This window comes from Phlebotomus argentipes, unplaced genomic scaffold, assembly GCF_947086385.1.
Source record: "Phlebotomus argentipes unplaced genomic scaffold, Phlebotomus argentipes genome assembly scaffold_4, whole genome shotgun sequence".
Taxonomy (NCBI): Eukaryota; Metazoa; Arthropoda; class Insecta; order Diptera; family Psychodidae; genus Phlebotomus; species Phlebotomus argentipes.
Window position 1 is genome coordinate 881535 of NW_026776174.1, and position 26175 is coordinate 907709.

Here is a 26175-nt window from a genome sequence, read left to right on the forward strand (position 1 = left end):
AAATACATTTGATTTCATTTTACTTTTTTGTATTTCTTATTCTTCACCTTCGCCTTTTTTTGTAGATTTTTTCATTGCATCATCTTGCACACTTAATGAGAACTAAACTACTGTCATGGGGGAGGGGGTCACGTCAATTTCCCTCCATCACAGAGGGAAACGGAGTATCGGATGTTGGATGAGATGCTTTAGTACACAGCGTTGATCTCTGTGTCAGTCTTGTGGAAGATCAACACATCGTAGTACTTCATGTTGGGCGTGTACCAGTACACTTCGTTAATCTCACGGTCCAGCGGGTAGCCGAATGGATAGGCGGAGTTGTAGCGAGCGCCAGAGCCAACACCGCAGCTCATCGTGTAGTCGTAGGTGGAGAAGGGTTCGACCTTGGGGGCGACGTAGGGCATCACGTAGAAGAATAACTGGTAGGGATAGCCTCCCTTCTTGCCCTTGGGCAGCATCAGTCGGCTGGGGAAGCCGCAGTGGGCCTCGCTCATGTCCAGAGGGAACTTGTAGTCGCCCTTGAGCGCCTGCATCACGTACTTGTAGAGCTCATAGTAGGTGGTGCGGTCCTTCACGAACCACGTGAAGTCAGTTGACTGGTGCACGAGTTTGTTCAGGCCGACCTTGAGGTCCACAACCCAGCTGTCCAACTCGAAGAAGTTCTCGCGGTTCTCGTTGATTGTGTAGATGTTGCCATAGCTGTCATACTTCGGTCCAATGAAGACCTTCACGAATGCCTTCGTGGCCTTCTCGGCTGTCACGTCCAACTTCAGAGTGAAGGGCAGATGATTGAGACGGTACTGGCTGGCCTTGATCACGAAGTCCTCACCCTGGTAGTGGGCGATCTTGCCGAACTTCTTCATCTCAGACATGGGCAGTTTCTCATCGTACACCTCAACATCGACGGCATTGGTGATGTCAGACTCGAACTTGTCGAAGTAGGTCACCAGTTTGTCGATCTCAACAGTCTCGATCTTCACTCCGGGGAAGTAGATCTCATCGTAGGTGTAGTATGGGAGGTGTTCCTTGAACTGCCAGTAGAACTTCAGGAATCTCTTGTACAGCTGATAGAACACCGGGTCGCGCATGGCGGTCTCGAACTGCTCCATGATGCCAGGGATCATCTTGTATGTCTCGAAGTGCTCAGGTGAGGCCGACAGGAGCATCTTGGCGTACAATTCGAGGTATCCAAAGTAGCGTGTGTTCTTGCTGTCGGGGTTGGCCTGGAACAGGTTTCCGAGGTACTCAATGGACTCAGGCTTCGTGAGGTCAACATAGGTTCCGTCGGGCAAGTAGAAGAATCCAAGATCGATGGCGTCGAAGATGCGCTTCTCATACATCTCAATCATCTGGATGTAGTAGTAGTTGTACTCAGTGTTGAACATGTAGTAGTTCTCACGGCTGGGGAAGTAGACGCCGTTGTAGTAGCGAAGGTCAGGGTAGTAGCCAGTCTTGATGGGCTCGGACCAGCTGAACTCGGGAATGATGCCAATGTCGTTGGAGAGACGCTCCAGGTAGTAGCGAGCCAGCAGCTGCTGGTACTGGTAGAAGTAGAACTCACCGCGACGGTCCTTGTACAGTCCGAATTCCTTGCCGCCCATCCAGAAGGGGTAGTCCATGTGGAAGTAGTAGTAGTAGCTGTTCAGACCAATGTCCTCCGTGAAGTAGGACACCTTCTGTTCCACATTCGTGTGCTTGTACCAGCCGGTGTAGTTGGATGGAATCGTGACACTGTAGATATCGCCGTACTTCTTCATGCCATAGAAGCCCTGCATCTTGTACTGCTGCGCCAGCTGGATCACCTCGCTGTTGAAGAAGTAGTAGGGGTAGATCTCGTAGGGAGCTGGCAGGACGATGCCAACGAGGTCCTTGCGATGGAGCACAGCGCTGGTCAAGGCGTACACGAACATGCCCTCGTTGATGTGGAAACGTGCCCAGACCATCGACTTGTAGAACGTGTCCCAGTCCTTGGCGTAGTAGAAGACGTTGAACAGGCTGATGACCTGCTTGCGCTGGTATTCGCTGAAGATGGAGAAGATCTCATCGAATGGCAGCATTCCACTCTCGTAGTACATGTAGAACTCCTTCACAGCCGTCACGTTGGTGTAGTCATTGTAGTGTTCGTAGATCTTGTACAATTTCGAGTCCTCCCACAGTTGCGTGTGAACCTCATGTTGGTGGACATGCTGGAGCACCTCGAGGATGGCCTTCTGCTTGTACAGGAAGTCCTTGTCGGCGTACTTGACATCCTTTGTCATATAGTACCCGCTCGCTAGCGCGAAGCACGCGAAAACCACCAACGCTATGGCTTTCATGTTGACTGACTGAAGATCACTCCCAGCGCAACACCCTTTTATACGCCAAAAAATTGCCCATATTTTTTTATCAAATTCTTCCCTACCTCGTTTGTTTTCACTCCGTGGCAGAATCATATATGTGATTGCCGAGAAATCGCAAAAAAAGGTTATCGGCGGAGGCATTTTACACACAGTCATGGTATTTCCATGCAAGATTACAATAGAATTGGGAGAAATTGAGATTATAGTATCATCGGCCGGTTACGTTGAGGCTTAATCAAAGGAGCGTGGGGATTTATGTGCTCTTGAACCATATCCAATAAAAATGCAATCTGTGACCTTTTTTCTCTCGCGTGATCAAACATAATGACACATTCTTTTAGGGGTCAAATGAGGCGAAATGTGAGAGTGAAACTTTGCATTGATGCCTTAATCAACTAATGATGTATTAATTATCGCTTCAAGAAGAGGTAAATATGCTGTAACTATTCGATTAAAATACACAAGGGTGTGAAAAATAATTTAGAAAATATCTCAATTTGTTGAAAGGGAAGCTTTCAAAATGCAAATATTTTGCCACTTTCAATTTCTAACACTTCAACGAAAGCTGTACACCACTTCCGACCATAATATCTGCCACTTGAAAGTTCTGTTTCAAGCATAAATGAGGTAAGTGAAGATTCATTCATTTTTTAGACAACTTATTCTCATTTTAAGTCTCTCAACGCTATCTGAGGAAAGTTGCATGAAACAATGTTGCCGACAAGTACCAAAATGCATGGTTGTGTGGTGCTAATACGTCTCTATCTTTATAATTAATGTGTGTATACTATACATATATAAGTACATATACTTAATAAAGCATACTCGTAAGAGATGCTGTGCGAAAGGTATGGAATAGAGATATTTCCCCTGATTAATTATGATTTTCCAGTGCGTAGAGCTGAGTGTGTGCAAAAATTCAATTTCCCAATATATTGTCAGACTTTTCCTCATTTCCTCCCTTTCGATGGCATATTTTGTGCTCCAGCAGGAATTTCATCCCCGGATGGTGGAATTAATTAATTAAGCCACCACTGCCACAGACATCAAATACAATTTGCTGTGTCTCACCCGATTGAAAGTTCAAAGTGAACGACAGGGAGGAATCTGCGGGGTATGCTTGTGACGGATATGTGTTTTTCTTTCTCTCGATTCCGTCTTTTGTTAATCATCCCCCAGATAGAGAGCTCTCTCCACCACCCGGAAGTTTTTTTTTCACCCAATTTCACATTTGACTTTTCCTCCATCACCACCATCACCAGTTTTCTTTTCCCACTGGCGCTTGCAGGATTTTCTTTCAGCATCCAGAGTGTGAAAGGAGGTCCCCAGCAAGGAGCCATCGCTCTCGTACTCACCATGTCGCGCCTTTGTCACATAATTAATTCCTCATTTCACAAATTTATGAATGGATTTATGCACGACGATAGAGGAATAAAGACATATAATTCTATATAGTCTCATACATTATTCACAGTGGCTGGTGTATTTCTTCCAGCATTTCATCTATACTTTGTTGAATTTCTCACTCGTAAAGAAGATTTTCATGATTCTTAGAGAAATTAAAGTAAAAAAAAAATGCCACATCGCTCCTTTTCCAATCTCATGAATTGCCAAAGACGCCTGGGATTAGGGTGAGTGAACCTAAGCCACAGAATATTTCATTGCATAACATTTCTTTCTAGTGCCTCGTTTGGCTTTTCATTTGAATAGGAAGAAGCCACACATCGTCCGGATTAGATGTCAGCCTTTTATGATCTTTTATGGTATATTTTGTAAAAACTTTCATGAGCAACTTTAAGCCTTCCATTATTTCGACCCAAATTGACATCATTGGCATTAGCTTAATAAACCGCTGTGTAGTTTTGGATAAGGAGGAGGAATTAGGCTGTTTATCTCGGCGCTATGATAAGCGCATGAGAGAGACTTCATTGAGGAAGGCAGTTAAGGCAATTATGGATTTGAAGTGAAATTTCAAAAATCAAATCACCGTTAACTTTGCAAAGTACAGAAAATATATATGTGATTTTCAGCAAAAAGTTACAGTCATAATTTTGCATATATATTGCGCTGGAGGGAAGAAAAAGTCCCTGCACAAACATCGCGCATAACAAGTTGAGTTTACTCTTGAAATTGTCAATTTCTCTCCACGTGATCCTCCATCATCGGCGCCTATTAACGATTGGAATTTACATACAAATACCTCACGTGGAATTGAAAATAATCTATTTTTTCCCTCTTTTCCGCGTGCATCTGTTTAAATATATACAGAATGGGAGGGGAGGGGAGGGAAAATGGCTCGCAGCAGAAAAAAAATGTGTGATATGATGAAATCGAGAGATGGAATGGAGATTCGATCTGACGATGAGAGAAGGAATAATTTCATATAGACAAACAATATAAATTGATAGGATTATCATTTTATGCGATGTATGGAATTGACGAGTATCTCCTTAAAATTCTCTAGACCGACACAAGTTCACTTTCACATCATCTGTGTCTGCTCGACTACAGATGCTTTTCCTCTCTGTCTCAGTTCACATATACCCAATATCTCATGTCATGTAACAATTTGATTTTGCTTTTCCCCTGAATTTTTCTTCCATTAATTCATAACGAGACTCCGAGCCTTCGATTACAGAGCATTCATTATTGTTCCTTCGTTTGGCATTAACACGGAGTTTTGCAAGAAGATTAAATTTTTCCTTGAAACTTTTTCCTCCTGTTCGCCATCAGCAATGAATTAAGTAGGTTGGGAAGGGGGATGCGGGGGGTGCAGAAGAAGCCATTTCGAGTGGTGGCAATGAGAGCACAAAAAAGTCCAGCCAGGTAAGAAGCTTTCTTCTCTTATAACTTTGCAATCGTTGATTGTGATGAATTTTCCACCGCCACTCCCACCCTCTCTCTCTCTCCCTCCCTCTCGCTCTTTACAGTTACACCCGCTAGAATTTCATGGTGAATTTTCACGGAGAAAACTTTCGCAAGCAGTTTATTAAATAGACACACTACACAGTGCTGAAATGCACCTCTAAAAGATATCCCATGAATAAAGAGTTTTTCACTCTTACTTTTCGCCACCATGACTCTGGCGGTTAGCGAAAAAAAAAGAGGAAAAACTGTTTCAACACGAATTTTTGCTGGTTTCTGGGCGGTAATTAAATTTGCTGCTGCGAACTTTTGCAACTTGGAATTAAATAATTACGCATTTCAAACACTTTTCAGGAGAAAAAAAACTTCACGTGGCTTTCAATTACGTACGATGTGACCCTCACTTTGTTATTTACTACTTAATACAGAAACTATGTAGACAAATATTAACGGTTGTAACGTACGTTCCACTCACTGAGCACGCTTGAATTAGTATTAAAATTTCAAGGAATGGCAAGCATAATTGCACAGACTGATGTACTGAATGAAGATAAATGAGAGTGATGTGAAATTAATGTTGAAGAGGGCAGCTGCATATGAATAAATGAAAAATTGCACGACAATATTAGCAGAACAGTGTGGCATTTTCATAGTCTTTCTGGAAAATTAGGTGCTGCATTTTAAATTATACTCCTGATTGATGTTGGAAGAGTTCCTTTTTTACACTTTGCTTTTGATTCATTTCGAAAAATTGTGTCTTTTCCTCTTGGGAATTTCTAACTGACAAGCAACTAAATATTTAAAAAGTAATAAAAGTTTCTAGACATGTTATAATTAAAAGGCAGTCTTGCATATGAAGCAATTATGAAATTAAAATAATATAAATTATCCTTATTGTCTAGAAATCCTTTGAGGGTTTTTCAGAAACTATTATATTGTTTTTCCCAACTTTTCTTCGGAAAGAACAGAACTCCAAATGCAATATTTCAGATTGAATTCACCCACAAACAGTCCTTTTTCCCTTCCGCCCTGATTTCGTCAACATGAAAATATTTCATGCTATTTATTTCGCAGAATTTAGATGTTTTTTTCACGTTAGTTGTTTTCTGTCTGGCATTTTCTCTTTTGCGTAGCTCACATAAAATACGGTTGATAGAGAAGTAGATTTGTGGAAAACCGATTGATTTTTTTTCTGGGTGCTCCTGAACCAGAGAAAAATCTGCAGTGAATTTTTCCCTCACATGTCAAATGGGTGAAAATGTAATTCACCCTCAAGGGATGGAAAATTTCTCTGTAGCCATTGACGACGAATTTTATTTTTCTTTATCTTAAAATTCTTTACTGGGGGTTTTCTTGGACATGGCACGAAGTCGCCAAAGCTTCTCCTTCAAAGAAGAAACAAACACAGACAGAGTGATCAATCTATAAGTACTGCACAAAGTCTAATCATTTGATGCATTTGGGGATAAGATGTTCTGCAGAAAGGAGGTTTCATTAAAATGAGAGGCTTTTGTGGGAGTGAACAAATATGAAAAGGGCTTTCTCAAGAGGACTTTGGCAGAGAAGTGTTGACATTGCACGCGGAGTTTCCCTTTGACAGTGCGTGAGGGAATGAATAAATCACATAGAAATAAAAATAAATGACTGAAAAGATATACAACAACTTTCAGGTTGTAAAATACATTTTGAGGCATACAAAGGAATATGGGAAAAGCCAACTCTTGTGATGTGAGAGGAGCCATAGCAGTAATTTCTATCATTTCCTTCCATTTTCCCGGTGCTTTTATGCTGAAATAATAAAAGTATCTGTGCGCCTCTCCAAGAATTGCGATAAAATTTTGTGTTTTTCCGTGGGTATTTCACTCCTTTATTTTGGCCCATTCATTTTATCACACGCTCACGAGGAGAGAATGGAGAGAATAGTTGCTCGCGCGCTGCTACTTAGTGGATGATATTTCGCCCCTTTCTAACCACCTCTATCCATTCTCATGCCGGCAACTAATTCAATTACTTGCACGTAATGGAGTTCACATGAGGTGGAAATTTGAGGGATTCAGTGTGAGAGGAGAGATTGTAAAACACCCTTGCAAGAGAGTCAACAAACAAATATCACAACTCAATGCCTGCCAGGGATATTTCCACCAGGAAATCCGCTATACAGAGTGAAAAAGTACATATATATCGTTTAGGTGGGAGATTCAGGAAATGATATTCCAAATGTATTCCCCTTCCTTTCGTTCTATCTACAAATATTGCAAAATAAATTAATTTGTCCCCATATCAATTATATTTACATCAAAAGAGCAGAATGAGAAGGTAATAGAAAAGCTTGCACTCACGCTTTGATACATTCAAATGTAAATGCTCAGCAATTACAAAATGGAATTTTTGGCAATTTTATTGTAACATCACGATAAATGTACATATTTCGTGCGCAACATCAAAGTCATTCTTTGGAAGGAAAACTGGTATATTGGCGAATCATCGGCGAAAATTGTATGTTTGCGGAAACTCTCTAATACAAGTTACACATTGTTGTAAGTTCTGGTTGTTTGAACTATTATTTGACGAAGCGTAATTGTGCTGGGGTGGAAATAATTAAACTAGGTCATCCAAAAATTACATGGAACGGTGCAAAACTCAAGGAAAATTTGCCTTTGAGTGAATTTCTATGTGATTAGTTTTTCTTCAATTTCTGCCACGTCATTTTCATACTATATTAAAACAGAAATATTGAATACTATTATGGGATTATTTTAGCACTCACACAGTTCATGTCTTGGAATATATTCCTTTAGTTTTCAATTGCAGGAAAAACATCGCACTTCATCAGTAAATTAAGAGTAACAATAATTTTCATAAGAAAAAAATATCCATTCATAAATTCTAGGAGTAATTTAAACGCCATTGTAATGACACAGAGCCATAGAGCACAATTTTCAATACAAAACACCCTCCATTCAGTGGGTTGAAAGAGGGAATGGAGAATGGTGGAAAAAGAAACTGTATGACTTTCCATTTTCCACATTTTAGGCAGACGATGATTGATGAAGTCTATCGAAGAGAGACAGAGCCACGGCTTCTCTGCCACCGTTTTGGTGGGTGCGAAAAAGATGCATTGAGGAGATTGGCACAGAAAAAAAGGCTGTGTAATACAAATTACTATCCCAACAGCTGTAAATTCGAGCTTCCTCAATGGCTTCTCATCACCAATTGCTCGTGCTTGATGTTTAGTCCGCTAAGCTCACCACTGTCGTTCGCATATATGCAAAGTGTGAGCATCGTCGCTGTGTGAATCACGCGCGAAAAAATGTGAAGTCCGCGAAAAAAGAGAGCATTTAACAGGGCATTTGACAGCGAAATCAAGTCATTAATAGTAGATGTGTAATTCTCTTTCATTGGAATTTAATTTTTTTTTATTCTTTTTCAACCTAATTAATTTTTAAATTTGCAGATTAATTTATGCATAGTGTGTGTGTCGGGTTCTATCAAAGGTTCGGTCACAGTGTGAGAGCGTGTTAAATAATAAATAATTAGGCAACAAGAATGAATAATTCAATTTGCATGCATTCACTGTTGTTAATCATTATCGCGGGATGTTTATGTAAACTCTCAAATCCAGTTATAATTAGCAATAATGAAAAATTGGATGTGACACAAAAAAATATCCGAAGTCAAGTAAATAAAGGTAAACCATATTGAAATGTTGAATTGAAAAGCAAAAACATATAATTGTAAAAATTACGAAAGGTGTGTGCGTGTGTGTTAGGGCGACATCAAAGTGAATTTTAATAAATTTATTCATTTTTGTCATACAAATTGAAAAAAAATTCAATTGACTTTAATACAATTAAAAGAAAATACCATATATTTTATTGTAATGCATTTTGTGCTTCAAATTTTGCCACAATGACCAAAATTGAATGTAAATATTGGCGAAAACATCTCTCTGGCACATGTATAATTTGATATGCTTATCGCTGTGTGAGTAATCCTTGCTGAGAACATCCCCTTTGGGGCCAAGAAGAATATTGGAACAAGACATCCTATATGTTAACAGGCATATTGCCCTGTCCTCACTCCACCGGTTGTCAATTTCTATTGCAGAATGGAGACAGCAGTGCCATTTTACACGTGATTGTCGTGCTCTGGCCTACAACTGCGTCGATGGATTGTGTGAATGTGCCTCAGGCTATCGACCCGACTCCACCAATGAGACCTGCGTGGGGGGTGAGTGAGGTGATCAAATAAAATTCTACAGAATGTGCAAATTGAAAGGCTCCCATGCGATGGCAATTTCAATTTTCCACTCCTTTCCTGCCCAGGCATCGGGAAGCGCTGCATGTATGATAATCACTGCATAACGAGGGCATATTGCAAAGGTCAGCTGCTGTGCATGTGCAAGGAGGAGTATCCCTACGAATCGGAGGACGGTTGGCGGTGCGAAGGTACACACACACACATTGTCCCGTCCCCTAAGACATATCCTCCATCTCTCTTGCCTAATTGCCAAATCATCTCACGCTCAGCTCTTCATTGCAGATGAACCCAGTTCGCAGCAATCAAACCACCTCCCACGGGAATCCCTCACGCTCTTGCTGGGACTTGCGACAGCGTGGCACTACTTATCGCTGATATAATATTCAACATGTTCGCAAACAGAGCAGAAAAGTCTCCTTATTAAATAATGTAACCCTTAACGAGAGAGAAAGAGGGATTCTTGTCCAAAAGCCCCCACCCTGCGTTGCTCCTCTCGTCTTGCACGGAATTTTCGATCAAACTTGTTCTCACTCAGTGTCTCCGGCGCCTCAACAACCTCAAAAGCCACTCCGACCCTTTCTCCGTCAATCAACCCCACGTTTCGCCAATCAATAATGAGCTGTATTGTGCCTGACGTAGCGATTAAGTTTCGAGAGATACCCTATCGTCATCGTTTCTGTTGTTGTTTTTTCTGGGTTACCTGCCAAATAACTCAAATTCTCACGACTAACTTTGTCAATAACCCAGTGAACTTCAATTGCAGACTTTGTTACGTATTTGCATAATATCGCTACAGCACTGCGCTGATTGCCCGTATATCAAATGAATCAAAGGTGAGAATCACTCTTGTACAATTGCCAAGTCTATTGATACTCATTCACGTTAACATGCCATCTACAAGAATTCTTAAAAAACATATGAAACTTCCCTACAATTGACTTTCAAAAATCCTGACCTAAACAACCACTAGAGATTGAAATTTCTTCTCCCAAAAGCTTTAGCACATGTTTTTCCAGTCAAGGCTGTAAAAGTTTCTCAACAAATTTAAATTTCTCACAAGTTATTTGTGCGGTATTTTATGCTAAGGGTAAAAAGGGAAGAAGCACAGCGCATTGAAAAAAGATTCACTCGTTAACTTTTCACCCCTTGAGAAACTTTCATTTGCTCCATCAAATTAACTCAATTCATTGATTTTTCCGCAGCCACTCAATGAAACTTGCCACCATTCGATGGCGGAGGCCTCTTTGTCTTGCGATATCCCACTCCGGAAACGTGGAGAGTTCAAAAGGAATTCTCCGTTGCGGAGTGTTTATTGGGTGTATACAAGTCAAAAGAATTTCCCTTCATCAGTCAAGTGCATGGTGTAGTTTTTCCTCGTCAGCACAATTCAATTAGAAAATTGTTTTGAAACACAAAATGAAAAAATTTCTCGCTCTCTCTCTCTTCAATTGAGATATGATTTTGATTATTTTTCCAGCATGTCTGGCACAGTTTTCGCCAACCATTCAAGCGTAAGGAGATTTTTTTTTTCAGTGACTTCCCTCAGTGTGATTAAAGTGTGAATTTATTTGATTTGAACATGCACAGAAGACGAGAATTTTTAACAACATTTCATGTTTCTCGGATAATTTTAATAAAATAGTATTTTATCGATGATATCATAGTTTACGGACACTCAATACGAGAGTTTCTACGGTAACATCAAGTGTTTGTGTATAGTTTGTTGTGACTGCAAAAGACAAGGAGCGTCGCTTGGCTGCAAAGCATTCCGACCGGAAAGTCCCCATGAACGATACTGTATTCTAACGTCGAAATTGTGTGTTTTTTCGTTCTTCTGTGTGGTTAGTTGGGCAGCAAATGGGCTAAAGGAGGAAGTATGGAGCCCAGATTTCTCTGGCTTCGGCAGAAGTTATCGCACTTCTTTGGTGTTTCTGACCACGAGCGCATCGACATTCTGCTTAATGACAACTTTGAAGCTATCACGGAGTTTTTCGAGGCGGAAATTACTGGTGCATGGAATATCGAGAGCAGAGTGATATTTATCTATCGAACCTTCTACAATCGCCTGGTTGAGACGGAAATCACAGTTGTGGAAGAAGGTAGAGGAGACAAGAGTACAGTGAGACGCATTAATTTCCCATGCTATTTCCTTTGAGAGAATTTCGGGATTGTTTGTGTCGCGTTGCATTTCGCTCAGTACAAATTTGCCAATTAAACTCTCCACTTTTGCCAGTGCCACACGTTCAGACACCGGAACCGGAGCCCGTGAAGGAGAAGAAGAGGAAGGGCAAGGGCAAGGAGAAGAAGGGCAAGGACCTGAAGGAGGAGGACGCCGAGGTGAAACTTGATCATGATTATTTATTAGATCGTCCAGATGCTGCAAAGTCAACTGAGAAAGATGGTAAAGATGTGTTTCCCATCCCTTTTGGCGAGTGAATAGATTTTTCACTTTCGTCTGCGAGATGACAGAAAAATACTATTTGAAATGGATTTTCTTTCTTCACCCACTCATGCACTCACACACACGCGCGCGCTCGCGCCTGAAGAAAAGGCAAAAGGAGACGAAGAAGAAGGTGCTGGAGCAGGTATACTGAAGAGAAGTCAAGTAGCATCTGACAGAAAAATTATTAAGCAAGAAAATGTCTCTCTTTTTACACCCACACACTCCTCATGATCGACCTTATTGTGACCATCATGCTTTCTCTATTAGGGATCAAAAAGAAGAGGAGGGCCAGCAAAAAGAAAGGTGAGAATTTATTTTTCGTGTAAAAAATTCCATCTACGTGATTCTTAGCGTTTGGAAATTGCTTTAGAGCCATTGCCATTAAACACCGACACTTTAATATCCTAACAATTTGCTCTGGCGCGGAATTGGGTTGAAATTTTCTACGTGAAAATTGGGTAAATGCGATGGAGAAAATAAGAAATAAAATACATAAAATTCCTCCTACAGAATTTACTCTTCTATTCTGTCTACTTAAATTGAAAATATCTCTCTTATACAACTTTCAGCGGATATCGAGGAGGAAGTGGCAGCCGAACCTGAGGTTGACTATGTTGAGGTGAAGAAGATCATTCAGAATTACGTGAAGACACCGATTCTCAACTGTCACTTTGGTCGCATTCCACTGGAGACTCTCGATAAGAGCATCAATTATGTCTTTCTGGTTCGCAAGAACCCCTTCCCGGTCGGTAAGCAGAAGCATCTTGTGTTGGCATAATATATTTTCGCCGTTTTTTTTTTCTTGATGCGGTGGTTCGGCGAGTGTTGCAACATAACTTAATCTCCCCGGGAAGCGTCGAAGTCTTGGGCGACGCCAGGCGTAACTGATGGGTGCGACAGATAAAAATGCTCTCCAGAGGGGTGGAAAGAGCGGGGGCATTTTTCAATGGACACCGCAATATTATTGTTTCTGCAAGACAAACACTTTTGTCTCATAAATTTTTGGGCACCATTTTGGGCACGAAGAGGTGGTGAGGTGGACAAAAAAGTCCAACACATTTGGGGGTGCACAGCAGAAGGAAGGGGGTTGGGAGTGGTGAAAGAGTGGAGCCAGCAGAAAGACTTTATCTCTCTGGGCGACTGTATAAAGCATTTGCATTTTAATCCTCATCATCGTGGTGGCAATCTCCGTGGTCGAAACCACTGAAACCACACAATTCCGCGATTGTCTAACACTTGTGTGAGACACTGAGGGTGTGTGGGCTCCGCCAGACTTTCAGCCCACCCTATGTTTTCACTATAGTATATAGTTTTATTTATAATGGACGAGAGAACACCCAACAAACCATCCTCGAATTCATTATAGAACGATTCACATCGGCAGAGGACTGCAATGCGGAAATGCCTCTCAACTTTATTGTTGGCTCATTAAAAGGAATCGCCTTTCTCACTGTGAGAAATCTCCTCGTGAATATATTCCATGGGACGGCAAATTATCATTTTCGCGAGCCCACTCTCGAGCAACGTGCCACCATTGAGGATTCACACGAAGGTGACTCGGGAAAAATATCACCAGGTAAGATAAATAATCCTTGGTGGAAAAACTTTATAACTTATTCATTACTCCTTTCCTTGAGGAGAAGAAAGTGCGACAGGGAGAATCTTGATGGAAATTTTGATTTATCTCAACTGTCCGTAAAGATAGTTTTTTCTGCTCTTCTTATTCTTCGACAGTTTTAATGGGGGGATTTTAACGGGGGGAAAAAAGAAGTCTGAAAAGTAAATAAACTAAGGGAATTTAAGACCCATTATCATTAGGCGGAAATATACATGTTGCGCGGTTTGAAGTTATACATAGAAACTCAATAATTCTCTCTTGAATTTCCTAGAAAAAATATGTTATATATCTGGGATTCGGAAGCGTAGAGATTGACGTGAATTTCATGAATATTGAATGCATATTTCAGGGAATGACATAAATCTTGATGCGATAACTCTTCCTCAGGCTTCTCAAAGCCTCTTATTTACCGATGCACTCAAGTTTGCACATCTGGGAGTGTTTTATTATTCAAATGATTGGCATTTATTCAAGGAAGAGACAACAAAATACTCACTCAAGCCATTAAGAAGATAGAGCACGAAATTTGTCAAATTATTAGATAGCAAACAGATTGATTGAATATTTTCCCCTGGATTTTTATTCTTGCGCAATAAGAGAAAAATATATTTCATATTTCTCACAAGGTATTTAGTTTAAATCATATTTGAAATAATGAGAATTGAAGTTGTATTGAGGCGCAGAGTTGAGAAAATTCTCTTCTGCGGATTTCTTTGTAGACGACAAAATAGGAAATTTCATTAAAACGTCAATGAATTTAACAACCTTTCTTGCCCCGCGAGCGTAAAAGCATGATTAAGCATGACGACTATTCGTGAAATTTAATTTTATGTGCTCAATTTATCAGCCTAAGAGGCGGCCATTCAAAAATCATTAACAGCCGCAATTGTATTTGGTTAGACGGCGTCGGCGAGGAGGAGGAGCGCGAGGACAAATTGGACCTGACGAGACCGTCGGAGTACTGGAATGTTGCAATCTCGGCAAAGCGAGCGGGGTGAGGTTAATTGCACAATTTTCACCTTTCCACCGCTGGAATGAGGCGCACAGACAATTTTCTTATCATATGAATTCCTTCCACACAAAAAGATTCTCCGCCAGCGGTGATGACAGCCACTTGGAGTCGACGAGGAAATTATCCCTGACTCCGCAGGTGATGCCAGAGACATTCGCCCCAGAGTCCAAGCGCCCAAAGAGGGAGGAGAGTGCGGAGCCACTTGTTCGCAAGATGCTCCTGAATAGCATTGAGATTATGGACAAACAACTGGAGTGGACAATCTCGTGTGTCACCTCCCACTTCACCATCCCGACAGCGTATAATCAGGCGGGGCAGGAGTATATAACGTTCGATGAGGACAAAATAAAAATTGCCATCGATCCGGAAAATTGCAATTTGGACAATTACACCCAGCTGCAGCTGGAGGATGTTGTCAATGGCTGGATGAGATATACCAACAAGTTTATAAAGATGTACAGCGAGAGGGAGCCAGATACTTTTAGTCCAATTGCCGAGTACGATTTGTGGCGCGAGAGAGAAAAGGAATTCAACAATCTCCTCGAGCAACTCAATCACACTTTTGTTGCCTCTGTTCTTGGTGAGAATTCCAATTTCATACTCACTTCTTTTCTCACTCACAATTTCACCCCCTTTTTTCCTTGCCAATTCACTGCAAATTGCCCTTCATTGGGTATTTTGCATTAATTTTGTCGAGCCACTGAGGCTCAACTGAAATGTGTCATTTTCATGCTCAACAGCCAAGCTCAATGAATTCAAATCGGACATCGAGAACCTGTGGTCACCATGCTTGGAGTCTCTTAAATCTGCATATTTATTGGCGAGGGAGAATTCTGAATACCTCAGCACGCTTCAGAAGTATCTCATGGTGAGTCTTTGTTAGCATTTTCACAATCACAGAGAATTTACGCAGTATTCATACTTAATATTTCCCTAATAAATTATTTTCAGACCATAAAAATGAGTGAAAATTTTCAACTCATCCACACACTTTTACCGAATTTGATGCTCGCTCTTCGTCACATCTGGACAATGTCCAGCTACTTTGGCAGGGATGACAATATGCTGATACTTCTGCAGAAAATCTCTTTTGTGTTCACTGAGAAGATCAAAGATCTCATGACACTGAAGCGATTATTCGAAAATAATGCCATTTCCATCAATAATCGAGCCACAGAGTCGGCCACACTTCTCAACGCGTGGAAGAAGGCCTACATTGACACGAGGACTTTCATTGAAGTGTCTAACATCAGCTCTCGGTGGGAGTTTGACAGGAATCTCCTGTTCCAGGACGTTGATCACATAGCACACATCAGTCAAGACATTGCCGAGATATCTGAAATATTTATTGAATTCGAGAATATGTTCAATGCACGCCTCAAGTCGATTATCACAGACCCCGAAGAGGTGGACAATATCATGAAGCGAGTGTACAGCTTGATTGATTTGATAGTTCAGATCGATTACGACGTCTTTCGCAGTGGAAATCTTGAGAACTGGATGGCAACACTGGATCTGTTCAGGAGGAAGATTCAAATGTGTGAAACACAGGGCAAATTCGTCCTGGACAACTGCATAGATTCACTGCGTTCGGCAGAATATGGTCTGGAGTTGATTGCCGACTTGCCAACTGTAAAAACACGACGAATATTCATTGAACATATGCAGAGAAAGTACGAGAATGTGCTGAAGAAATTCGTCACGGAAATCACTCTTGTCGAAAATGAATTTTTGGTGAGAATCGCAGCGCCAGAAACTCTGCCTCGTGACCCAGTTTAGAGTGTGAGTCTGTGTGTACTTTCAATTTGCAGAAGAATATATCCAGTCCACCCCTTCTGCGGGAGCAGCCCCACTGTGCCGGCACAATCATCTGGGAGAGATTGTTGTATCAACACTTGCGAAAGTCCGTGGTGGCGTTCCAATTGATTGAGGCGGATCCGAAAGTGGCGAAGACATACTTAAGTCAAATCGCAATGACGCAATACTTTGAGCTAACACAGAAAATGCTGAACTACGAGAAGCAATTCTTCAGTCAGTTCGAACAAAAGGCTGTGTACACTGTCAATAGGATTCTGCAGGGAAATATACTCAGGCTGGAATTTATAGATTCATCCCACTGTGAGTAACTACAGTTGTATTCACTCAAGTCTCCCAAAAGCCACCTGACTTATTGTTCCCATTGAAAACTCAATTTATAAGCTCATTTGAAATTGATTGAGCAAAGTGAATATGATTTCCTTCAAGGATTATTTGAGAGCTGAAGTCTCAAGAATCTATCTCTCAATGCATGAATATTATTCTATCAAGTTGCTCTTGATGCTCTCTCTCTCTGAATAACATCCCGTTTCCCAGTAACTTTACAAATGAAACGTGAAAGTATTGCCAGACACTATGTACGATGATTCCTTGTGCAGTGTGAATGATAAACAGGATATTCCATGGAACTCTCAACAACTCACCTGCTTATTATTTGGATTTCTCAGAGTATTTCAAGTAACTCTGCACATGTTATTTCACTGGCTGAATTCTGTGTGAACTTTGCTTGCACGCGACATGATTAGCAATTTGCCAAAATAGCGCCATTTCACATATAATCCACGTTTTCTTCTTTCTCTGCAGTTGTGCAGAAATCAATCAATAAGACCGAAGAGAGGCAGACGTACTCTTTGGTAAGTTCCTCCACTAGATTTCCAATTTAATGACTTTTCTCCGATCTCAAGGTGCAATTCAAGAAGATTTTCACTCTCTCTCTCTCTCGACAATTTCTCACCTTTTCTATATATTTATATGTGTATGTGTGTGTGTGTAGAAAAAACGACGAGTGATTAATACAAAGTCAAAGGCCATTCGAAAGTTCATCTCGACGGCAAATACGCTGAAATGGCTTTTCTGTCGTCCCGAAGCGTCAAATTTGGATTTGCTGAAAGCCAATGAATACATTAGGGGAGCGTATAAAGATGCAAGAAACCATCCGCAAGTGAAGGAGGCGAAATTCCTAATAACAGCGACGAATCAAGTGAAAATTCCAACATGGACAGAAGTAATTGGGAATGAGATTCTCGTAAAATTTAATGTGAAATTCTCAGTGAATTTTTCACATGACATTTTCAACGTTATTGCCGAAGGGCATCAATTTGAATATTTGGACTATAAAATGAAGCCCGTAATACGAATGGCAATTATGAGAAAAGACACCCTCTATCTCGATCTGATTGCCGTTGGAGGTATTATCAGGCGCTACAATGAAATCATCGAGAAGCTCTCAATTGCTGAGGTAAGACCAACTTTCTCTCACTCCAGCCAGCGGGTCTGAGAAAAAAATATTCCATTTCTCGAGAAGTTATTTTAGTTTCTCTATCCATGAAATTCCATACCGTGCACAAGTATTCATTTCACTGCTTTTGACGAGAAATTGCACAAAGGATTTTTGAGTTCCTACAATACATCCGCGCCAGTCCAATTTATACTCCAGTCTGCAAAAATATATTGATAGACAGTTTGTGGTTACAGAAGAAGTTTTAATTAAAAAAGCTCAATTGGAAATGAATTTTTAGCCATTTTTTCTCCACACAAAATGCATAAAAAAATTCATTTGAAGTTACATAATTATGCACATCGTGGTATAAATTTGTTAAATAATGCAAATAAATTCTCATACCTGTGCATTTATATTCAGGACATTCGAGAAAAAAAAACGACTAACATTTGTAAAATCGAGAAGATATCGTCACATTTTCGCACCCCTGAGACCACATCAATTCTTGTGCTGTTCTCCTTCTCTCCACGGAGTGGGAAACCACTTCGATGTGAGTGAGAGGCCCCCAAGGAGGAATCATGTGAAAATTCTCGCGAAAAGTCTAATATCGTGTAAGATTGCAGAGCGGAACACTGCGTGATACTTTATTAGTAGTTCATGTAGTCAAGAAGAGAGATGATGCAAGAAATGAGAGTGGAATTGAATGATAAAGTGATGTATTAAAATTACCATTTTATTTCGCAGATCTTCTTCCTGAAGGATCTCCTCCATGAAATAGAATCAATTATTCAAGCTGGACTTGGCAGATATACGTGGCAGGCATTTAATATTACTACTTATTGTGCGCGATGTAAAATGGTAAGACGGGAAAGTGAGGAAGATGATGGGTTTTCTCAGCTTTCACATGAAGTAGGATTAGTGTAGTATCACTCAATTTCACTGTGATGTGCAATGTAAAGTAGAAAGTGGCAAGATTCCTCTCAGTGCATTTTTTTCCCCTCTGCAAGCATTTCACCTCTGCGATCTGAAGGATCAATTTTAGCAATGGTGCAAATGGAGTGAAGACTGCACGAGTCATGTTGAGTTAATCATAAAAAGCATTTGCAAGTTTTCTAGGCAATTTATTCGTGGTTTAACGACGTACAAGTAATTTTCTCCTAATGCCCAATCACGGCTTGATGCCAGAAAATAGTGTAATATTTGACCTCCTTAATTATGTTTGTCATTACCAATTTGATCATATTTTTTTTCGAATATCCTAACCTAAATTTTCAGCCCTTAATTTGCTATTATTATTGCGAATTGACCCTCAGAAAGCAGCTCATCCATAAACTATAGGTTAAGTATTTTCTCATAATGTGTTTCTCTCTCTTTTTCTGTATTTTGCCGTCTCGTGACAGCTTCTAAAGCACTTATCGGCCGTGGTATTGCAAATCGAATACATAGCCAATGATGTGAAGGAGCGGGTGTCGCGAATTGAGGGTTTCTCCCTTATGATCTTGGGAAATGAGATATTTGGACGTGGTGAGGCGGGACAGGAGGCACGAAAGAGCTCATTACGGAAGCACAGCAAGGAGTTTACCACCCGTAAATCATCAAAACGTGACTCACGTGTAACGATTGTGGAGCCAAATTCAATTTTGCCCTGTCACGAGTACTTTCGTGAGCTCAATAATCGACGCAATGAAAAAATGAATGTACTCCAGCGCCAGTATGAATCAATTGGGCCACAATTGATAAAGCTGGAGTCCCTGGTGCTCGGCACCTACACAGGTGACTCGGAGAAAATGTGCGAATACTATGAGCACTGGCAGCGTGAGATATTTCGTGCTCTTGTTAAGTTCACCCAGAATAACCTCAATCAATTTGTGGGGGTGCTCCGAGATAAGCCCATTTTTCAAGTCGACGCCACACTATCAATAACGGAAATAATGCTTCGTCCCACCGCCAAGGAGATCTACAACATCGTCCTGCACTCGGCCAACGACTTCCTCAGTCGCACGCGGACTTTCACGCGATGGATGCAGGGCACCTGCATACCCTGTCCCGTGCCCGTGCGCCCAGAGCCCATCGCGGCGGAGGATCTCGCGGACGATGCGCCGCGAGACACGGAGCCCAGTGTGTCCTTCTTCGAGGACATCATTCAGAATCCCACCATTGCCAGTGCCATCAAGCAGATCGAAAACATAATCGCCCAGTCGATTGCCGACATCAAGAAGTACTTAACACGGTAGGTTTCGCGATTCCACTCTAGGTGTGACCCTAATAGGTAAATTGCAAAGTCCGAGGCGAAGTCGCTCGGATGTTGAATGGGAAATTCATGAATGATTGACATGCGGTTGGTTGTCGGAAGAAGGTTGTTTACGGCAAAATTGAATGCTTCAGCGGCAGATTGCAAAATGAATGTTTTACATAAAACTACCTCCCCTGCAGAGTTGCTTCCTGCTAGGAGCTTTGCTTGAGATTTGCGTAGTCAAAAATAGATGTGATAATACACAATATATTGTGTGAAAACTTGAAAAGTTTGCCACAGTAAACACAAAGACAAGGGGGAGATAGTATGCCAAACACTTCTAGAACTTGAAGTTTCTAGACTGTTTCCACATTGATTCCCAAATTATAATGAAACTCTTAGGATTTCATCTGATATTTCTGCAAGAATCCATTTTTAAACGCTTTATTGGGCATCTTTTCCGACCATAACCTCAAAATATAGCTAAGAGATCTTCAGAAACTCAGTTTGGAAGCTTTTTAAATCACAAAATCATCTCTTATGATTTGCTAATGAACTCTAAATTGCTCATTCAGAGTCAAAATAGTCTAGAAAATTTTTTGAACAAAAATTTTCCGAGTTCAAATGACTTTTTTGAGGTTATGTTTCACTTCAATACAATTTGCAGCCTTTATTACATATAAATGCTTAATTTTGTCAATGATTTACTATCTCTTCAACTTGAGTATAAGAATTGATGTGCTAGAATGCGAATTATTCACTAAATCTGTACTTGATTCGTGACACAACCTAGAAATTGACTATTTTAATTGATTCTGCATTAAAATTAAAGAAAAACCAAAGAATCCAGACAAATAGTCACTCAAGAATGGAATATTGCAAATTTCTGAACACTTTCACTTCTTAAGTACTTCTGCTGGGCTGTACACCACTTCTGACCATATTATCTCCCCCTTGCCCAAAGATAAAGATAATAAGAAGCGTCACCTGTTCAATTTAACACAGAAAATCCATTGAAATTCGCAGATGATTGCGGGAAAACTCTGTGTTAAGCATTGTGGGCTCTTGACTTGTACGAAACATCCTACTTTAATGTCTTACTGAAGAATTTATGGTGGCGAGTGATAAAAATTTAGTGCTTAGGAAATTGCATTATGCAAATGAACTTTGCGTCGATGTCTGAATTTCGTGTTGCATTTTTCCCGCTCGTGTTCACTCTTGCGGCTTTGTGCATAAAATTGAATAATTCGTCTTGTCGACAGAGAATGTAACTTTAGATTTATCCCATTACGATGTACTTCATGTTGGGGGATTATTTGAGTGCTTCGCGAAACGCGGTATCATGACGAGGTAAATCACTTCAATTTTCCTGCTATGCGGTTTTACTTATCTCTTTCACAGGTTATCTCTATCATATTATCACATTTCACTTATGCATTTCATCCATAAAAGCTCATCAATTTGATGAATTGCTCGGTAAATTATTATGAAATGTGGTATGACTGTGAAAATGTTGAATCAAATAACTCAAAGGAATTTTATGAAAAATAATTATGAGAAAAGTGTGCTTCGAGGTTTACCACAATTGCAATATTTGTATTTAATAAAGTTAAAACTCTAAACACATAAAAATGGAGCAATGGATTTTGCATACCGCACTTTTTTGGTGAAAATAGTGCGTTTATTTCAATATATTCAATGGTCTTTTCCCAGTCTTTTTTTCTGTGCTGTTTGATATATAAATTACAACAAATTGAAGTGGATTAAATCCACTGAGAGTGATAATTTGAAGTGTCATAAATTAAAATGCTTTTTTCCGGACTCCACAAAAAGCACTTTCATCCATAACTCTTCACGGGGAAAATCGTTTTTTTCCCCTCTTTTGTGTGGCTGTTTCATGGTGATGATAATGCTTGTGAATACTCTGGAGTTTGTTTGACCCATAAAAGAAGCGCACTCTTCGGAAAAATAACATATGCGACGCTTTGAATCTTTGGATTGAATTATATGCGTTATATGAATTTTTTGCCTTCTTTCTCTCTCCACAGCATTGCATTATTTTGGTGTGCTTTAATGACTTCCTTCTCTTTTTCCTAACACTTCTTTGCATATGTCTTGGCGGAATATTTGGAATATAATATACTGGAGCAAAGTTGGAAGAAGTATAAAAGTTTGTGGATGTTCGATAAGGCGGCAATATGTGAGAAGTTTTTAAACAAGGGAATGCCATTGATTCGATTAGATGAGAAATTCCTCTTCTACATGCAAATCGTCTCAGATCTTGGAAAGCACAAACCCTATTACGACGTTAAAGCGATTAGGTAAGATATTGCCCTGAATATTGTTCTCCAAATTGTGGCTTGATTAAAGTTCATGCCAGAGAGAGAGAGAGAGTGGGTGTCAGCCAGAGTGTGGAACGTGAAAATTTTGGGCGAATGAATTAAACCGAAAAGTTTCATTAAATCAGAGAGAGAAGTGAGCAAGAGTGTATTGGTTGATTTGTAACTTTTCCCTGGTCACCCATTTTCCTCGCCTTTGAGCATCACCAGCACAACCAGTTTCCCCTAAAACCCTCATCAAACCAATCTCTCTTGGCCACATGTTAGCCCAGGTTCGCAACTGGCTTGAAAATTTTGCACAAAACATATTGAACTTATAATTAAATTGGAATTTTCTCTCACAGGATCAACCTTCGTCCATTAATTGAGAGCATAAAGAGTCATGCAATTGAATGGAAAAATACACTTGGCAACATTTTGGCCGAACGTACACGGAACAACATGTTCCAACTGAGGAATCAAATTAAGGTATGTAAATTCATTTCCACCCTAAAGAGTCCTGCTTCTATTGAATTATTAAGTGTGCAATTTAAGTTCTCTGCACAAGCTATTCAAGAGAACGTATTGCAGATTTTTGAACAGTTTAAAATCCCAAATCACCTTTTTATTTTACACTCAGAGATTTCTTAATTCCTTCCAATATATCAACAATGAAAGTGCTTGAGATTCTTCTGCACTTTCTGCATTTTTTCCCCCCGATTCGATGGCTTTTAATAAAATTAAATTGTAGCACAAAGTTTCAATCACTGGCAATTATAAGAACCACTGTGCTCCTGACGATGTTTATATACTCTCTAACATTTGCTTTACACCAACTAATTAATGCAAACTAGCTAGTTTTGCACATACTACATATACAATTAAATAAATCACCCTTAAAGAGTGTGTTTCACTCAAAAGTAGGTCAAAAATCGATGGGGGGGTGAAAGAAAGTGTGTGTGGTTGGGAATTAAATCCTTGTAAATGTTTCAGATACTTAAGAGAGATTTGGATCGCAATATAAATGGTTTGGTGGATTTTAAGACCGTAATGCAGACTATAAGTGTTATTCAGTCAACAACGCTGACGGTTGAGATTCAAGTGAAAGAGATGCAGGAGATCTTCAGCATTCTGGAGGAGCACTGTATTAAAGTATGCTGTCTTTATGTGAAAATATATATATCTATAAAGTGGAGACGATTGTGCATCTGTGACTCACATTTTTCCAGTTCTCCTTCACGGATATGCTAATGTCATATGAGCTGGAGAAGAGGTGGAGGAAGCTGTATAAATCATCGCTATATCGGTCAGCAACATTGGAAACAGTTAAAGTGAAATTTGCAGCGCTAACGTCAGTGGAAATTAGTTCGTTTACGCTAAATGTGAGTCGTAGTGTCATTAGACTATTTGTGCTAGAATGGCAATATGCGAATTTTGCGGGGGGGGAGAGAAAATGGGTGGCATAAGGGAATTTCGGTGGAGTTGATTTGAATAATCTTAGATTATGTTTTTGTCATTTCATCCAAAAACTCTCCACCCCCTTTCGGAAAATGTTCCTTTAATAGTTAGCAACTCGTGTGTATATGCCATCTAACTCACAGAACACTCCACACATTGCAGTTGGATGAATTCATTAAAAAGTTTAACGACATGGGGCCAGGATCTGTTGGTGACGACATGAATCGGGGACTCGACTTGATGGAAACATTTGACTCACTCTTTGACACATATGAGGCGCAGAGATTGGATTTAGGTATACTATTGACTGTATAAATTTTAATAATTTACATTTGGAAAATTCATTTCAACCTCGATCTTTTTTTTTTATCAAAATATTGTTTGTTGCTCGTAAACATGAAAAAGGTCAAGTGTGGTGGATTACGTGATTACCCATCAGATAAATTCGATAGTAAATTGCTCACATTCTCGCATCCCCCTATTCATCAGATATGTACATACTAATTGTCTAATAACTTTTCCAATATATTTTACAGTGAATGCGGAAAAACTTTTCGATATGCCACTAACAGACTACACAGAATTTTTACATGCAAAGAAGGATTTTGAAAATTTGAGAATGGTAATTTGAGCTTTTTCCTGAGTTGCGCCAACACACAAAGTTTTAGCGATTTGGTGCACACGGAAAACAGACATAAAATTTGAAAATGTCACCAAAATGACAAATGCACACAGTGTGTTGGAAAAATTTCCCTGAATAAACCATTAATATTTCCCTTCTAGCTAAAATTCCCTCCCCTTGTTTTTTTTTTAGATTTACAAATTATATCGTCAACAGCGGAATGCAAAGGAGAATTGGTCGAAGACGATGTGGATTCACATGAATCCAAACACTTTGACGAATGGCATGGAGAATTATATGCATGAGTTCCGAATGTGGCCAGAGGAGATACAGGAAATTCCCGTGGCACAGACGCTCCAGAGGAAGATGGAGCATTTCAAGCAGTCCATACCACTAATGTTGGCGCTCAAGAATGACGCTCTAAGACGCCGACACTGGGAGCATCTTATGACTGAGACAAATTGCATATTTGACCCTGAGTGTGTTGAGAAAGTCCTCCTCGAGAGCATCTTCGCCATGGCGCTGTACAAGCATCGGGAGACAGTCCACGAGATCCTAACTATGGCAGTTAAAGAACTTTCTATCGAGAATGCGATGCTCATCATTGAGACAACATGGGACAACATGGCCTTCGCGGTCATTGAGCACTTCAAGGATGGCGCAAAGAGGGGGTGAAATCACTTTGTTCTCCTCTAAACTGTAAATCACATTATGCAGCAATCTACACATTTTCCACTCCCATTTTGGGGTTGAATTAAACATTGTGCATGACCAGAGGGGCTTTTAGCGTTGAAAGCTTTGAAATCGGGAGATCATGGCCCATATATAGTGTGTGTCTTCTGGTAGGCTTAATTCTCCTGTCTGCCCGCATCGCATTTAATTGTAATTTTATGCTGCATCTACAGTTGTACTAAGTTTGGAATTTAATTAAATGGCATAATTGAATATTCACGACTGTATTGGCAATCACCAATGATTCTCCTCATTTTCCCACAATTTTGCTGTAACAAATAATATTCCTATATAGGTTCTCATTACTCTCAATGTTCGAAGGAGAAAGCTCTAAATGAAAGCACATTCGAAGAAAATGCCATGTAACACTGTAAATATTGAAGTAACACGCTCATTTTCACTCAAATATTGGAATTGAGTTGAATTTTAATTTAAGATCTTTTCATGTTGAATATTACTTATGTGTTTTGCAGAAAGTGGCAAGATTTCACTGCTTTTTTCCTCCCTTTGCAGGTTCATTCTCGGAAATATCGACAACATCATTCAAGCTCTCGAGGATAACTTTGTAAAGCTGCAATCAATGTCATTCTCACAGTGAGTTTTTCCGCTGCAAACATGTCAAATATTTCACTTACCGGAGTAAATATTTTCAGCGTTATCGGTCCATTTCTGCACGATGTGAAGGAGTGGGAGAAGAAATTGTCTCTGGTATCTGAAATAATCGATGTGTGGATTAATGTCCAGTGCAAGTGGCTGTATTTGGAGGGAATCTTCATTGGAACCAATATTAGTGATGAATTGCCCAGTGAGGCGGAGCAATTCAACGGCATTGATAGGAGTTATCGTGAGGTAAGTGTTCGCCACACGATCTCGTAAATTCCCTCGTATTGCATTTCCCAGTTGATACATGGCATTTGCACTGTTCCTGGAACGCATTAAATTCTCCCGCTGTAGATTTGCTTAGTCTGTGTAAATTTCACTAGCAGATATCAATGCAAAAATCACAGCACAAACGCCTA

At 40.1% G+C, this 26175-nt stretch overlaps 2 protein-coding genes across 2 annotated transcripts in view; one reads left to right on the forward strand and one right to left on the reverse strand.

Annotated features, from left to right (window-relative positions):
- Positions 1–13: 13 nt before the first annotated feature.
- On the reverse strand, positions 14–2315 carry LOC132257611 (hexamerin-1.1-like). Its single transcript, XM_059754591.1, has one exon. It carries the CDS (start codon positions 2313–2315, stop codon positions 189–191), a length of 2127 nt encoding a protein of 708 aa, XP_059610574.1. The 3' UTR covers positions 14–188.
- An 8627-nt stretch (positions 2316–10942) lies between these two features.
- LOC132257800 (dynein axonemal heavy chain 10) overlaps positions 10943–26175 on the forward strand; it is a 37055-nt gene continuing 21822 nt past the window's right edge. Inside the window, exons 1-23 of the mRNA XM_059754834.1 lie at positions 10943–10975; positions 11311–11563; positions 11698–11865; positions 12477–12656; positions 13343–13483; positions 14426–14519; positions 14612–15117; positions 15278–15405; positions 15489–16271; positions 16349–16655; positions 17157–17206; positions 17347–17811; positions 18538–18651; positions 19194–20023; positions 22180–22347; positions 22710–22833; positions 23338–23496; positions 23574–23726; positions 23965–24097; positions 24339–24424; positions 24617–25095; positions 25670–25750; positions 25810–26005. Of these exons, the coding sequence (XP_059610817.1) occupies positions 10943–10975; positions 11311–11563; positions 11698–11865; positions 12477–12656; positions 13343–13483; positions 14426–14519; positions 14612–15117; positions 15278–15405; positions 15489–16271; positions 16349–16655; positions 17157–17206; positions 17347–17811; positions 18538–18651; positions 19194–20023; positions 22180–22347; positions 22710–22833; positions 23338–23496; positions 23574–23726; positions 23965–24097; positions 24339–24424; positions 24617–25095; positions 25670–25750; positions 25810–26005 (5631 nt within the window). The remainder of the gene's footprint in view (positions 10976–11310; positions 11564–11697; positions 11866–12476; positions 12657–13342; positions 13484–14425; positions 14520–14611; positions 15118–15277; positions 15406–15488; positions 16272–16348; positions 16656–17156; positions 17207–17346; positions 17812–18537; positions 18652–19193; positions 20024–22179; positions 22348–22709; positions 22834–23337; positions 23497–23573; positions 23727–23964; positions 24098–24338; positions 24425–24616; positions 25096–25669; positions 25751–25809; positions 26006–26175) is intronic.

What these genes read in the sequence shown, in the direction of transcription:
- LOC132257611 (XM_059754591.1), bottom strand. Translation starts at nt 2,315, where the DNA reads ATGAAAGCCATAGCGTTGGTGGTTTTCGCGTGCTTCGCGCTAGCGAGC.